Consider the following 14840-nt stretch of genomic DNA (forward strand, 5'->3'; position numbering starts at 1 on the left):
AGGGAGAGGGAGATATGGAGAGGGAGGTGGAGATATGGAGAGGGGGAGAGGGAGAGAGAGAGATATGGGAGAGGGAGAGATATGGAAGGGAGAGGGAGAGATATGGAAGGGAGAGGGAGAGATATGGAATGGAGAGGGAGAGATATGGAAGGGAGAGGGAGAGATATGGAAGGGAGAGGGAGAGATATGGAAGGGAGAGGGAGAGATATGGAAGGGATAGGTAGTGAGGTAGGCTGCTCTTCACTGGGCGGCAGTGGGCGTGGCTGTAGAATGGGTTGCCAGGGAAACGGTGGAGGTGGAGGAAGTGATGGCTCGCGGGGTCTGACACCTGGAACAGGAAGAAGATATGACATCACACAAGGACAGGTTAAGAGACACGTGATCTGGCGGAGGTGTGTGTGTCTCACCAGGATCGTGACATGCGGACACGTGCAGCTCGCTCCCTGTGGGGAACGTTGTCTGTTGGGTAGGGGTTATAATTAGGCCCCACCTCCGATGGCCGGTGGTCCAATGAGACATTGGTGGGATGAGTCATGTCCAGCTCCAGGAACATGATGTTCTCAGCCTACACACACACACACACACACACACACACACACACAGAGAGGCATAGAGGAGGAAACAAAGCTTTTTTTTAAAGAATTGGGTTACATAACTACAGAGCATATTCACTCTCCCTATCACACACACACTTACCCGGTATCTGGAGTGAGCTCCCATTGCTAAGGAGACCCGTGCGTACTGGCTGATTGGTCGTTTGTATCCGACTGCAGAAGCCGGCCTCTTCTTCATCTGGCTGAACTGACTGAGAGAGGGAGAGAGACAGAGAGAGAATAATGTGGAAACCTTTATTTAATTCCACATATCACATTAAAGTCTAGAAAGAGTTAAACATTTCAGAGGTCACAAATACAAGGACAGATACAGAAAGCACCTTGTTCTCCATACAGCTAGACTGACCATACCAGCTAAAACAGAGCAGTACCTTCTCCAGACAGCTAGACTGACCATAACATCTGAAACAGAGCAGTACCTTCTCCAGACAGCTAGACTGACCATACCAGCTGAAACAGAGCAGTACCTTCTCCACACAGCTAGACTGACCATACCAGCTGAAACAGAGCAGTACCTCGCTAGCTGGTTTTGGACAGGACATCAATCTGACGGCAAAATACTGGTAGCCTATGTACCGGTAGCCTGTGTGCCGGTAGCCTGTGTGCCGGTAGCCTGTGTGCCGGTAGCTTGTGTGCCGGTAGCCTGTGTGCCGGTAGCCTGTGTACCGGTAGCCTAAGTGCATGGCTGAGATCTATCAGTGCACAAGCTTACTCTCATCACCAAGGCTTTTCAAGCGTGGGACAGAGATACACACAGACAGACAGATAGACACAGATACACACAGACAGACAGACAGACAGACACAGATACACACAGACAGACAGACAGACACAGATACACACATACAGATAGACACAGATACACACATACTACAGATACAGACACTACAGATACAGACACTACAGATACAGACACTACAGACACAGATACTACAGATACAGATACAGATACTACAGATACAGACACTACAGATACAGACACTACAGATACAGATACAGACACTACAGATACAGACACTACAGATACAGATACAGACACTACAGATACAGACACTACAGATACTACAGATATAGATACAGACACTACAGATACTACAGATACTACAGATACTACAGATACAGATACAGACACTACAGATACAGACACTACAGATACAGACACTACAGATACTACAGATACAGATACAGACACTACAGATACAGACACTACAGATACAGATACTACAGATACTACAGATACAGATACAGACACTACAGATACAGACACTACAGATACAGACCCTACAGATACAGACACTACAGATACAGATACTACAGATACAGACACTACAGATACAGACACTACAGATACAGATACTACAGATACTACAGATACAGACACTACAGATACAGACACTACAGATACAGATACTAAAGATACAGACACTACAGATACAGACACTACAGATACAGATACTATAGATACAGACACTACAGATACAGACACTACAGATACTAAAGATACAGACACTACAGATACTAAAGATACAGACACTACAGATACTAAAGACACAGACACTACAGATACTAAAGATACAGACACAACAGATAGACACTACAGATACAGATACTAAATATACAGACACTACAGATACAGATACTACAGATACTACAGATACAGACACTACAGATACTAAAGACACAGACACTACAGATACAGATACTAAATATACAGACACTACAGATACAGATACTACAGATACAGACACTACAGATACTAAAGATACAGACACTACAGATACTACAGAAACAGATACAGACACTACAGATACTAAATATACAGACACTACAGATACTAAAGATACAGATACAGACACTACAGATACTAAATATACAGACACTACAGATACTAAAGATACAGATACAGACACTACAGATACAGACACTACAGATACTAAAGATACAGATACAGACACTACAGATACTACAGATACAGACACTACAGATACTAAAGATACAGATACAGACACTACAGATACTACAGATACTACAGATACAGATACAGACACTACAGATACAGACACTACAGATACAGACACTACAGATACTAAAGATACAGATACTACAGATACTAAAGATACAGATACAGACACTACAGATACTACAGATACAGACACTACAGATACAGACACTACAGATACAGATACTACAGATACTACAGATACTACAGATACAGACACTACAGATACTACAGATACAGACACTACAGATACAGATACTAAAGATACAGACACTACAGATACTACAGATACAGATACTAAAGATACAGACACTACAGATACAGACACTACAGATACTAAAGATACAGACACTACAGATACAGACACTACAGATACTACAGAAACAGATACAGACACTACAGATACTACAGATACAGACACTACAGATACTACAGATACAGATACAGATACTAAAGATACAGATACAGACACTACAGATACAGATACTACAGATACAGACACTACAGATACTACAGAAACAGATACAGACACTACAGATACTACAGAAACAGATACAGACACTACAGATACTACAGATACTACAGAAACAGATACAGACACTACAGATACTACAGATAGACACTACAGTTACTACAGATACAGATACTAAAGATACAGATACAGACACTACAGATACAGACACTACAGATACATATACAGACACTACAGATACAGATACAGACACTACAGATACTACAGATACAGTCATTACAGATACTAAAGATACAGACACTACAGATACAGACACTACAGATACAGACACTACAGACACAGGCACTACAGATACAGACACTACAGATACAGACACTACAGCTACAGACACTACAGACACAGACACTAAAGATACAGACACTACAGATACTACATATACAGACACTACAGACACAGATACTACAGAAATAAAACAAACGGACACTACAGATACAGACACTACAGATACAGACACTACAGATACAGACACTACAGATACAGATACTACAGAAATAAAACAAACGGACACTACAGATACAGATACTACAGATACTACAGATACTACAGATACAGATACAGACACAGACACACACCCACCCTGACCTCTCTGCAGGGACGAGGGGTGTGAACTTCCACTGGTCCTCCTCAGGGTCAAAGGTCAGTCTGTTCATGATCTTATTCTTCTCCTCCAGAGGAATGAAGTTCTCTATGATCAGATACCTACACACACACACATACACACATTAATACACACACATTAATACACAAACACACACACACACACACACATTAATACACACACACACACACACATTAATACACAAACACACACACACATACACATTAATATACACACACATTAATATACACACACATGAATACACACACATTAATACACAAACACACACACACACACACACACACATTAATACACAAACACACACACACACACATTAATACACACACACACACACACATTAATACACAAACACACACACACACATTAATACACAAACACACACACACACATTAATACACACACACACACACATTAATACACAAACACACACACACACACATTAATACACAAACACACACACACACACACATTAATACACACACACACACACACATTAATACACAAACACACACACACACATTAATACACACACACACACACACACACACATTAATACACACACACACACATTAATACACAAACACACACACACACACATTAATACACAAACACACACACACACACACACATTAATACACACACACACACACACATTAATACACAAACACACACACACACACATTAATACACACACACACATTAATACACAAACACACACACACATACACATTAATATACACACACATTAATACACACACATTAATACACACACACACACACACATTAATACACACACATTAATGCACACACATACACATTAATACACACACACACACATTAATACACACACATTAATACACACACACACATTAATACACACACACACACACAACACACATTAATATACATACATACACAAGCACACACACACACGCACGCACACATTAATACACACACATGAATACACACACACACATTAATACACACACACACAACACACATTAATATACATACATACACAAGCACACATTAATACACACACATACACATTAATACATACACACACGAAAGATAATATAATATACTGAATATGTGGCTCAATTGCTGACTGTACTCACATCACATGTGCGTGTGTGTGTGTGTGTGTGTGTGTGTGTGTATATTAATGTATGTGTGTGTGTGTGTGTGTGTGTGTGTGTGTGTGTTGGACTTACTTGAACTTGAGTTCTCTGGTGAGTTGGTTCTGCGTCTGCTCCAGCTCCTGTCGACTCCTGACGTGCTCATCATTAACATCCTGGATCTCAGCCTTCACACACTGCAGCTTAGCATAGAGCTACAACCAGTAGAACAGACACACTGCAGCTTATCATAGAGCTACAACCAGTAGAACAGACATACTGCAGCTTAGCATAGAGCTACAACCAGTAGAACAGACATACTGCAGCTTAGCCTAGAGCTACAACCAGTAGAACAGACATACTGCAGCTTAGTATAGAGCTACAACACAGTAGAACAGACATACTGCAGCTTAGCATAGAGCTACAACACAGTAGAACAGACACATTGCAGCTTAGCATAGAGCTACAACACAGTAGAACAGACACACTGCAGCTTAGCATAGAGTTACAACACAGCAGAACTCCGTGCTTCTACACCTGCATTGCTTGCTGTTTGGGGTTTTAGGCTGGGTTTCTGTACAGCACTTTGAGATATCAGCTGATGTACGAAGGGCTATATAAATAAATTTGATTTGATTTGATTTGTCTATTCCCCCAGCAGTCTCCCACCCTCTCATTGGTCTAGTAGAGAGGTCGTAGGTCATCATGAGGTGTCGGAACACGGGCCAGGTTAGCGTAAGGGTTCATGGATGAATGTTTATCTCAAGTTCAGTAGTCATGTGACCTGCAGTCAGGATGTGTGATGTCATATCTGGGATGTGATTACCTTTAACCAGCATGCTAACAGCTAACTGATGTTATCCCACAGAGATGGATAGAGTCCTTTAGCGGCCAAAAGCCAGTTTTAGCATGGGCAGCACCATTGAGGACTTTCACCATTTTGAAGTAGTCAACTGGGTGGGACTTTCTATGGGTTAAGGAAGGATCACATGAATCCGTCATGGTATGATCAGCCAATGAATTCAACTCCCGTGTGGCGCAGCGGTCTAAGGCACTGCATCGCAGTGTGGCCTGGGGTTTGATCCAAGGCTGTGTCACAACCGGTCGTGACCGGGAGTCCCATAGGGCGGCACACAATTGGCCCAGTGTTGTCCGGGTTAGGGGAGGGTTTGGCCGGCGGGGCTTTACTTGGCTATTCTAAGGTATCTTAGTCACTTAATAATGTTAACATATCTTGCATTACTCATCTCATATGTATATACTGTATTTTATACTATTCTACTGTATCTTAGTCCGTTCCGCTCTGACATCGCTCGTCCATACGCACAGTTGAAGTCGGAAGTTTACATACACCTTAGCCAAATACATTTCACAATTCCTGACATTTAATCCTTGTAATAATTCCCTGACTTAGGTCAGTTAGGATCACCACTTTATTTTAAGAATGTGAAATGTCAGAATAATAGTAGAGACAATGATTTATTTAAGCTTTTATTTCTTTCATCACATTCCCAGTGGGTTAGAAGTTAACATACACTCAATTAGTATTTGGTAGCATTGCCTTTAAATTGTTTAACTTGGGTCAAACGTGTCGGGTAGCCTTCCACAAGCTTCCCACAATAAGTTGGGTGAATTTTGGCCCATTCCTCCTGACAGAGCTGGTGTAACTGAGTCAGGTTTGTAGGCCTCCTTGCTCGCGCACACTTTTTCAGTTCTGCCCACAAATGTTCTATAGGATTGAGGTCAGGGCTTTGTGATGGCCACTCCAACACCTTGACTTTGTTGTCCTTAAGTCATTTTGCCACAACTTTGGAAGTATGCTTGGGGTCATTGTCCATTTGGAAGACCCATTTGCGACCAAGCTTTAACTTCCTGACTGATGTCTTGAGATGTTGCTTCAATATATCCACATCATTTTCCTGCTCATGATTTCATCTATTTTGTGAAGTGCACCAGACCCTCCTGCAGCAAAGCAACCCCACAACATGATGCTGTTACCCCCGAGCTTCACGATTGGGATGGTGTTCTTTGGCTTACAAGACCCCCCTTTTCCCTCCAAACATAACGATCATTATTATGGCCAAACAGTTCAATTTTTGTTTCATCAGACCAGAGGACATTTCTCCAAAAAGTACAATCTTTGTCCCATGTGCAGTTGCAAACCGTAGTCTGGCTTTTTTATGGTGGTTTTGGAGCAGTGGCTTCTTCCTTGCTGAGTGGCCTTTCAGATGATGTCCATATAGGACTCGTTTTACTGTGGATATAGATACTTCTGTACCGGTTTCCTCCAGCATCTTCACAAGGTCCTTTGCTGTTCTGGGATTGATGTGAACTTTTCGCACCAAAGTACGTTAATCTCTAGGAGACAGAACGCGTCTCCTTCCTGAGCGGTATGACGGCTGCGTGGTCCAATGGTGTTTATACAATTATTTTTCTGAGGTCTTGGCTGATTTCTTTTGATTTTCCCATGATGTCAAGCAAAGAGGCACTGAGTTTGAAGGTAGGCCTTTAAATACATCCACAGGTACACATCCAATTGACTCAAATTATGTCAATTAGCCTATTTAAAGCTTCTAAAGCCATGGCATCATTTTCTAGAATTTTCCAAGCTGTTTAAAGGCATAGTGAATTTAGTGTATGTAAACTTCTGACCCACTGGAATTGTGATACAGTGAATTATAAGTGAAATAATCTGTCTGTAAACAATTGTTGGAAAAATTACTTGTGTCATGTACAAAGTAGATGTCCTAACCGACTTGACAAAACTATAGTTTGTTAACAAGACATTTATGGAGTGGTTGAAAAACAAGTTTATGACAACATAAGTGTATGTAAACTTCCAACTTCAACTGTATATAGTCTTAATTCATTCCTACTTAGATTTGGGTGTATTGGGTTTCTGTTTTGTAATTTGTTAGATATTACTGCGCTGTCGGAGCTATAAGTACTTCGCTACACCCTCAATAACACCTGCTAATCACGTGTAAGTGACCAATAACATTTGATTTGATTTTGATTTGATTAGTGACGTGCATATGGGTGCGTGTGACGTGTGTATATCACTTTTCTTTGCTTTTATTGAGACACTTCAACAACAATACAGTTAATGAGAAACAATACCTTTAAGTGTGTCTCACCTTCGTGTGTGTGTTTTACCTTTTTTAGTTTCTTGGTCTTGGCCTCCACTTCCTGTTGCAGGGAGGAGAATGTTTCTTTGAGTTCTAGAGTCTCTTCATCCTGAACCATCACCTGCTGCTGAATCTCCCTCTCTCTACGACTCTACAATACAAACACAACTTTATTAACACTACAATCGGTAAATAGCCCACCCATTTTTACCTACCTCATCCCCATACTGTTTTTATTTATTTACTTTTCTGCTCTTTTGCACACCAATATCTCTACCTGTACATGACCATCTGATCATTTATCACTCCAGTGTTAATCTGCAAAATTGTAATTATTCGCCTACCTCCTCATGCCTTTTGCACACAATGTATATAGACTCCCCTTTTTTTTCCTACTGTGTTATTGACTTGTTAATTGTTTACTCCATGTGTAACTCTGCGTTGTCTGTTCACACTGCTATGCTTTATCTTGGCCAGGTCGCAGTTGCAAATGAGAACTTGTTCTCAACTAGCCTACCTGGTTAAATAAAGGTGAAATAAAAATAAAATAAACAATACAAACACAACTTTATATAGATGTCATTCTCTCTAGAACTATAGACCATAAACATAATATGTAACAACATGTCTGTAAAGAGAACTGCAGTGGTACTGGACCCTGTGTGACACCTCAACACAGCAGTGGTACCAGCACTAAACCCTGGGTGACACATGTAGGTATTACAGACTCTGTCAGGGAGAGGTTGAAAATGTCAGTGAAGACAGTTGGTCTGTGCATGCTCTGAGTGCACGTCCTGGTAATCTATCTGACCTTGTGAATGTTGACCTGTTTAAAGGTCTTGCTCACATTGGCTACGGAGAGCGTGATCACACAGTCGTCCGGAACAGCTGGTGCACTCATGCATGCTTCAGTGTTGCTTGCCTCGAAGCGAAGGCATTTAGCTCATCTGGTAGGCTCGTATCACGGTGCAGCTCGCGTCTGGGTTTCCCTTCATAGTGCGTAATAGTTTTCAAGCCCTGCCACATCCGACGAACGTCAGAGCTAGTGTAGTAGGATTCAATCTTAATCCTGTATTGACGCTTTGCCTGTTTGATGGTCCGTCTGAGGGCATAGCGGGATTTTTTTCAAGCCTCCTTGAAAGCGGCAGCTCTAGCCTTTAGCTCGGTGCGGATGTTGTCTGTAATTCATGGCTTCTAGTTGGGAAATGTACGTAGGGTCACTGTGGGGACGTCGTCGTCGATGCACTTAGTGATTAAGCTAATGCCTGAGGTGCTGTACTCCTCAATGCCATTGGATGAATCCCAGAACATATTCCAGTCTGTGCTAGTAAAACAGTCCTGTAGCTTAGCATCCGCTTCATCTGACCACTTCTGTATTGATTATTATTATGTATTGATATTAGCGAGTCACTGGTACTTCCTGCTTTAGTTTTTGATTTGTATTTGCCAAATGGAGGGAGCTTTGTATGAGTCTCTGTGTGGAGTAAAGGTGGTCTAGAGTTTATTTATTTATTGGAACGGAAATGGCGCCACACCAAACTGGAAGTCTTCCGACTAGCTTGGAAAGACAGTACCGTGCAGTACCGTAGAGCCCTTACTGTTGCTCGATCATCCTATTTTTCTAACTTAATTGAGGAAAATAAGAACAATCCGAAATTCCTTTTTGATACTGTCGCAAAGCTAACTAAAAAGCAGCATTCCCCAAGAGAGGATGACTTTCACTTTAGCAGTGATAAATTCATGAACTTCTTTTGAGGAAAAGATTATGATTATTAGAAAGCAAATTACGGACTCCTCTTTAAATCTGCGAATTCCTTCAAAGCTCAGTTGTCCTGAGTCTGCACAACTCTCCCAGGACCTAGGATGAAGAGAGACGCTCAAGTGTTTTAGTACTATATCTCTTGACACTGATGAAAATAATCATGGCCTCTAAACCTTCAAGCTACATACTGGACCCTATTCCAACTAAACTACTGAAAGAGCTGCTTCCTGTGCTTGGCCCTCCTATGTTGAACATAATAAACGGCTCTCTATCCACCGGATGTGTACCAAACTCACTAAAAGTGGCAGTAATAAAGCCTCTCTTGAAAAAGCCAAACCTTGACCCAGAAAATATAAAAAACTATCGGCCTATATCGAATCTTCCATTCCTCTCAGAAATTTTTAGAAAAGGTTGTTGCGCAGCAACTTACTGCCTTCCTGAAGACAAACAATCTATACGAAATGCTTCAGTCTGGTTTTAGACCCCATCATAGCACTGAGACGGCACTTGTGAAGGTGGTAAATGACATTTTAATGGCATCGGACCGAGGCTCTGCATCTGTCCTCGTGCTCCTAGACCTTAGTGCTGCTTTTGATACCATCGATCACCACATTCTTTTGGAGAGATTGTAACCCAAATTGGTCTACACGGACAAGTTCTGGCCTGGTTTAGATCTTATCTGTCGGAAAGATATCAGTTTGTCTCTGTGAATGATTTGTCCTCTGACAAATCAACTGTAAATTTCGGTGTTCCTCAAGGTTCCGTTTTGGGACCACTATTGTTTTCACTATATATTTTACCTCTTGGGGATGTTATTCGAAAACATAATGTTAACTTTCACTGCTATGCGGATGACACACAGCTGTACATTTCAATGAAACATGGTGAAGCCCCAAAATTGCCCTTGCTAGAAGCATGTGTTTCAGACATAAGGAAGTGGATGGCTGCAAACTTTCTACTTTTAAACTCGGACAAAACAGAGATGCTTGTTCTAGGTCCCAAGAAACAAAGAGATCTTCTGTTGAATCTGACAATTAATCTTAATGGTTGTACAGTCGTCTCAAATAAAACTGAAGGACCTCGGCGTTACTCTGGACCCTGATCTCTCTTTTGAAGAACATATCAAGACCATTTCAAGGACAGCTTTTTTCCATCTACGTAACATTGCAAAAATCAGAAACTTTCTGTCCAAAAATGATGCAGAAAAATTAATCCATGCTTTTGTCACTTCTAGGTAAGACTACTGCAATGCTCTACTTTCCGGCTACCCGGATAAAGCACTAAATAAACTTCAGAGACTGTAACGTTCTTTGCTTCACGGAAACATGGCTCACTGGAGAGATGCTATCCGAGGCGGTGCAGCCAACGGGTTTCTCCACGCATTGCGCCGACAGAAACAAACATCTTTCTGGTAAGAAGAGGGGCGGGGGCGTATGCCTTATGGCTAACGAGACATGGTGTGATGAAAGAAACATACAGGAACTCAAATCCTTCTGTTCACCTGATTTAGAATTCCTCACAATCAAATGTAGACCGCATTATCTACCAAGAGAATTCTCTTTGATTATAATCACAGCCGTATATATCCCCCAAGCAGACACATCGATGGTTCTGAACGAACTTTATTTAACTCTTTGCAAACTGGAAACCATTTATCCGGAGGCTGCATTCATTGTAGCTGGGGATTTTAACAAGGCTAATCTGAAAACAAGACTCCCTAAATTTTATCAGCATATCGATTGCGCAACCAGGGGTGGAAAGACCTTGGATCATTGTTACTCTAACTTCCGCGACGCATATAAGGCCCTGCCCCGCTCCCCTTTCGGAAAAGCTGACCACGACTCCATTTTGTTGATCCCTGCCTACAGACAGAAACTAAAACAAGAGGCTCCCACGCTGAGGTCTGTCCAACGCTGGTCCGACCAAGCTGACTCCACACTCCAAGACTGCTTCCATCACGTGGACTGGGATATGTTTCGTATTGCGTCAGATAACAATATTGACAAATACGCTGATTCGGTGTGCGAGTTCATTAGAACGTGCGTTGAAGATGTCGTTCCCATAGCAATGATTAAAACATTCCCTAACCAGAAACCGTGGATTGATGGCAGCATTCGCGTGAAACTGAAAGCGCGAGCCACTGCTTTTAATCAGGGCAAGGTGACCGGTAACATGACCGAATACAAACAGTGCAGCTATTCCCTCCGCAAGGCTATCAAAAAAGCTAAGCGTCAGTACAGAGAAAAAGTAGAATCTCAATTCAACGGCTCAGACACAAGAGGCATGTGGCAGGGTCTACAGTCAATCACGGACTACAGGAAGAAATCCAGCCCAGTCATGGACCAGGATGTCTTGCTCCCAGGCAGACTAAATAACTTTTTGCCCGCTTTGAGGACAATACAGTGCCACTGACACGGCCTGCAACGATAACATGCGGTCTCTCCTTCACTGCAGCCGAGGTGAGTAAGACATTTAAACGTGTTAACCCTCGCAAGGCTGCAGGCCCAGACGACATCCCCAGCCGCGCCCTCAGAGCATGCGCAGACCAGCTGGCCGGTGTGTTTACGGACATATTCAATCAATCCCGATACCAGTCTGCTGTTCCCACATGCTTCAAGAGGGCCACCATTGTTCCTGTTCCCAAGAAAGCTAAGGTAACTGAGCTAAACGACTACCGCCCCGTAGCACTCACTTCCGTCATCATGAAGTGCTTTGAGAGACTAGTCAATGACCATATCACCTCCACCCTACCTGACACCCTAGACCCACTCCAATTTGCTTACTGCCCAAATAGGTCCACAGACGATGCAATCTCAACCACACTGCACACTGCCCTAACCCATCTGGACAAGAGGAATACCTATGTGAGAATGCTGTTCATCGACTACAGCTCGGCATTCAACACCATAGTACCCTCCAAGCTCGTCATCAAGCTCGAGACCCTGGGTCTCGACCCCGCCCTGTGCAACTGGGTACTGGACTTCCTGACGGGCCGCCCCCAGGTGGTGAGGGTAGGCAGCAACATCTCCTCCCCGCTGATCCTCAACACTGGGGCCCCACAAGGGTGCGTTCTGAGCCCTCTCCTGTACTCCCTGTTCACCCACGACTGCGTGGCCACGTACGCCTCCAACTCAATCATCAAGTTTGCGGACGACACAACAGTGGTAGGCTTGATTACCAACAACGACGAGACGGCCTACAGGGAGGAGGTGAGGGCCCTCGGAGTGTGGTGTCAGGAAAATAACCTCACACTCAACGTCAACAAAACTAAGGAGATGATTGTGGACTTCAGGAAACAGCAGAGGGAACACCCCCTATCCACATCGATGGAACAGTAGTGGAGAGGGTAGCAAGTTTTAAGTTCCTCGGCATACACATCACAGACAAACTGAATTGGTCCACTCACACAGACAGCATCGTGAAGAAGGCGCAGCAGCGCCTCTTCAACCTCAGGAGGCTGAAGAAATTCGGCTTGTCACCAAAAGCACTCACAAACTTCTACAGATGCACAATCGAGAGCATCCTGGCGGGCTGTATCACCGCCTGGTACGGCAACTGCTCCGCCCTCAACCGTAAGGCTCTCCAGAGGGTAGTGAGGTCTGCACAACGCATCACCGGGGGCAAACTACCTGCCCTCCAGTACACCTACAGTACACCTACACCACCCGATGTTACAGGAAGGCCATAAAGATCATCAAGGACATCAACCACCCGAGCCACTGCCTGTTCACCCCGCTATCATCCAGAAGGTGAGGTCAGTACAGGTGCATCAAAGCTGGGACCGAGAGACTGAAAAACAGCTTCTATCTCAAGGCCATAAGACTGTTAAACAGCCACCACTAACATTGAGTGGCTGCTGCCAACACACTGACACTGACTCAACTCCAGCCACTTTAATAATGGGAATTGATGGGAAATGATGTAAATATATCACTAGCCACTTTAAACAATGCTACCTTATATAATGTTACTTACCCTACATTATTCATCTCATATGCATACGTATATACTGTACTCTATATCATTGACTGCATCCTTATGTAATACATGTAACACTAGCCACTTTAACTATGCCACTTTGTTTACATACTCATCTCATATGTATATACTGTACTCGATACCATCTACTGTATTTTGCCTATGCTGCTCTGTACCATCACTCATTCATATATCCTTATGTACATATTCTTTATCCCCTTACACTTGTGTCTATAAGGTAGTAGTTTTGGAATTGTTAGTTAGATTACTTGTTGGTTATTACTGCATTGTCGGAACTAGAAGCACAAGCATTTCGCTACACTCGCATTAACATCTGCTAACCATGTGTATGTGACAAATAACATTTGATTTTGATTTGATTTGGTGCTAAATACGGCTGCTAGAATCCTGACTAGAACCCAAAAATTTGATCATATTACTCTTCCTGTCAAAGCAAGGGCTGATTTCAAGGTTTTACTGCTAACCTACAAAGCATTACATGGGCTTGCTCCTACCTATCTCTCTGATTTGGTCCTGCCATACATACCTACACGTACGCTACGGTCACAAGACGCAGGCCTCCTAATTGTCCCTAGAATTTCTAAGCAAACAGCTGGAGGCAGGGCTTTCTCCTATAGAGCTCCATTTTTATGGAACGGTCTGCCTACCCATGTCAGAGACGCAAACACGGTCTCAACCTTTAAGTCCTTACTGAAAACGTATCTCTTCAGTAGGTCATATGATTGAGTGTAGTCTGGCCCAGGAGTGGGAAGGTGAACGGAAAGGCTCTGGAGCAACGAACCGCCCTTGCTGTCTCTGCCTGGCCGGTTCCCCTCTTCCCAGAGAGAGAGAGAGAGAGAGAGAGAGAGAATGAGAGAGAGAGAGAGAGAGAGAGAGAGAGAGAGAGAGTCCCACTGGGATTCTCTGCCTCTAACCCTATTACAGGGGCTGAGTCACTGGCTTACTGGGGCTCTCTCATGCCGTCCCTGGAAGGGGTGCGTCACCTGAGTGGGTTGATTCACTGATGTGGTCATCCTGTCTGGGTTGGCGCCCCCTTTGGGTTGTGCCATGGCGGAGATCTTTGTGGGCT

General features: G+C 43.1%; 1 protein-coding gene across 2 annotated transcripts in view; it reads right to left on the minus strand.

Moving 5' to 3' along the window:
- Window positions 1–103: 103 nt before the first annotated feature.
- The window catches only part of LOC112239910 (kinesin-like protein KIF3C), a 27396-nt gene continuing 12659 nt past the window's right edge, over window positions 104–14840 (minus strand). The window contains exons 3-8 of one of the 2 annotated variants that reach the window (XM_042301152.1): window positions 8039–8161; window positions 4979–5097; window positions 3728–3844; window positions 697–805; window positions 408–565; window positions 104–328 (exon numbers count right to left, since the gene is read on the minus strand). In XM_042301152.1, coding sequence (XP_042157086.1) covers window positions 241–328; window positions 408–565; window positions 697–805; window positions 3728–3844; window positions 4979–5097; window positions 8039–8161 — 714 coding nt within the window. In that variant the 3' untranslated portion in view covers window positions 104–240. Of the gene's footprint in view, window positions 329–407; window positions 566–696; window positions 806–3721; window positions 3845–4978; window positions 5098–8038; window positions 8162–14840 lie in introns of both variants that reach the window. The other variant, XM_042301151.1, reaches the window with a different exon arrangement.

The sequence above is a fragment of the Oncorhynchus tshawytscha genome, linkage group LG18, assembly GCF_018296145.1.
Source record: "Oncorhynchus tshawytscha isolate Ot180627B linkage group LG18, Otsh_v2.0, whole genome shotgun sequence".
Classification (NCBI taxonomy): domain Eukaryota; kingdom Metazoa; phylum Chordata; class Actinopteri; order Salmoniformes; family Salmonidae; genus Oncorhynchus; species Oncorhynchus tshawytscha.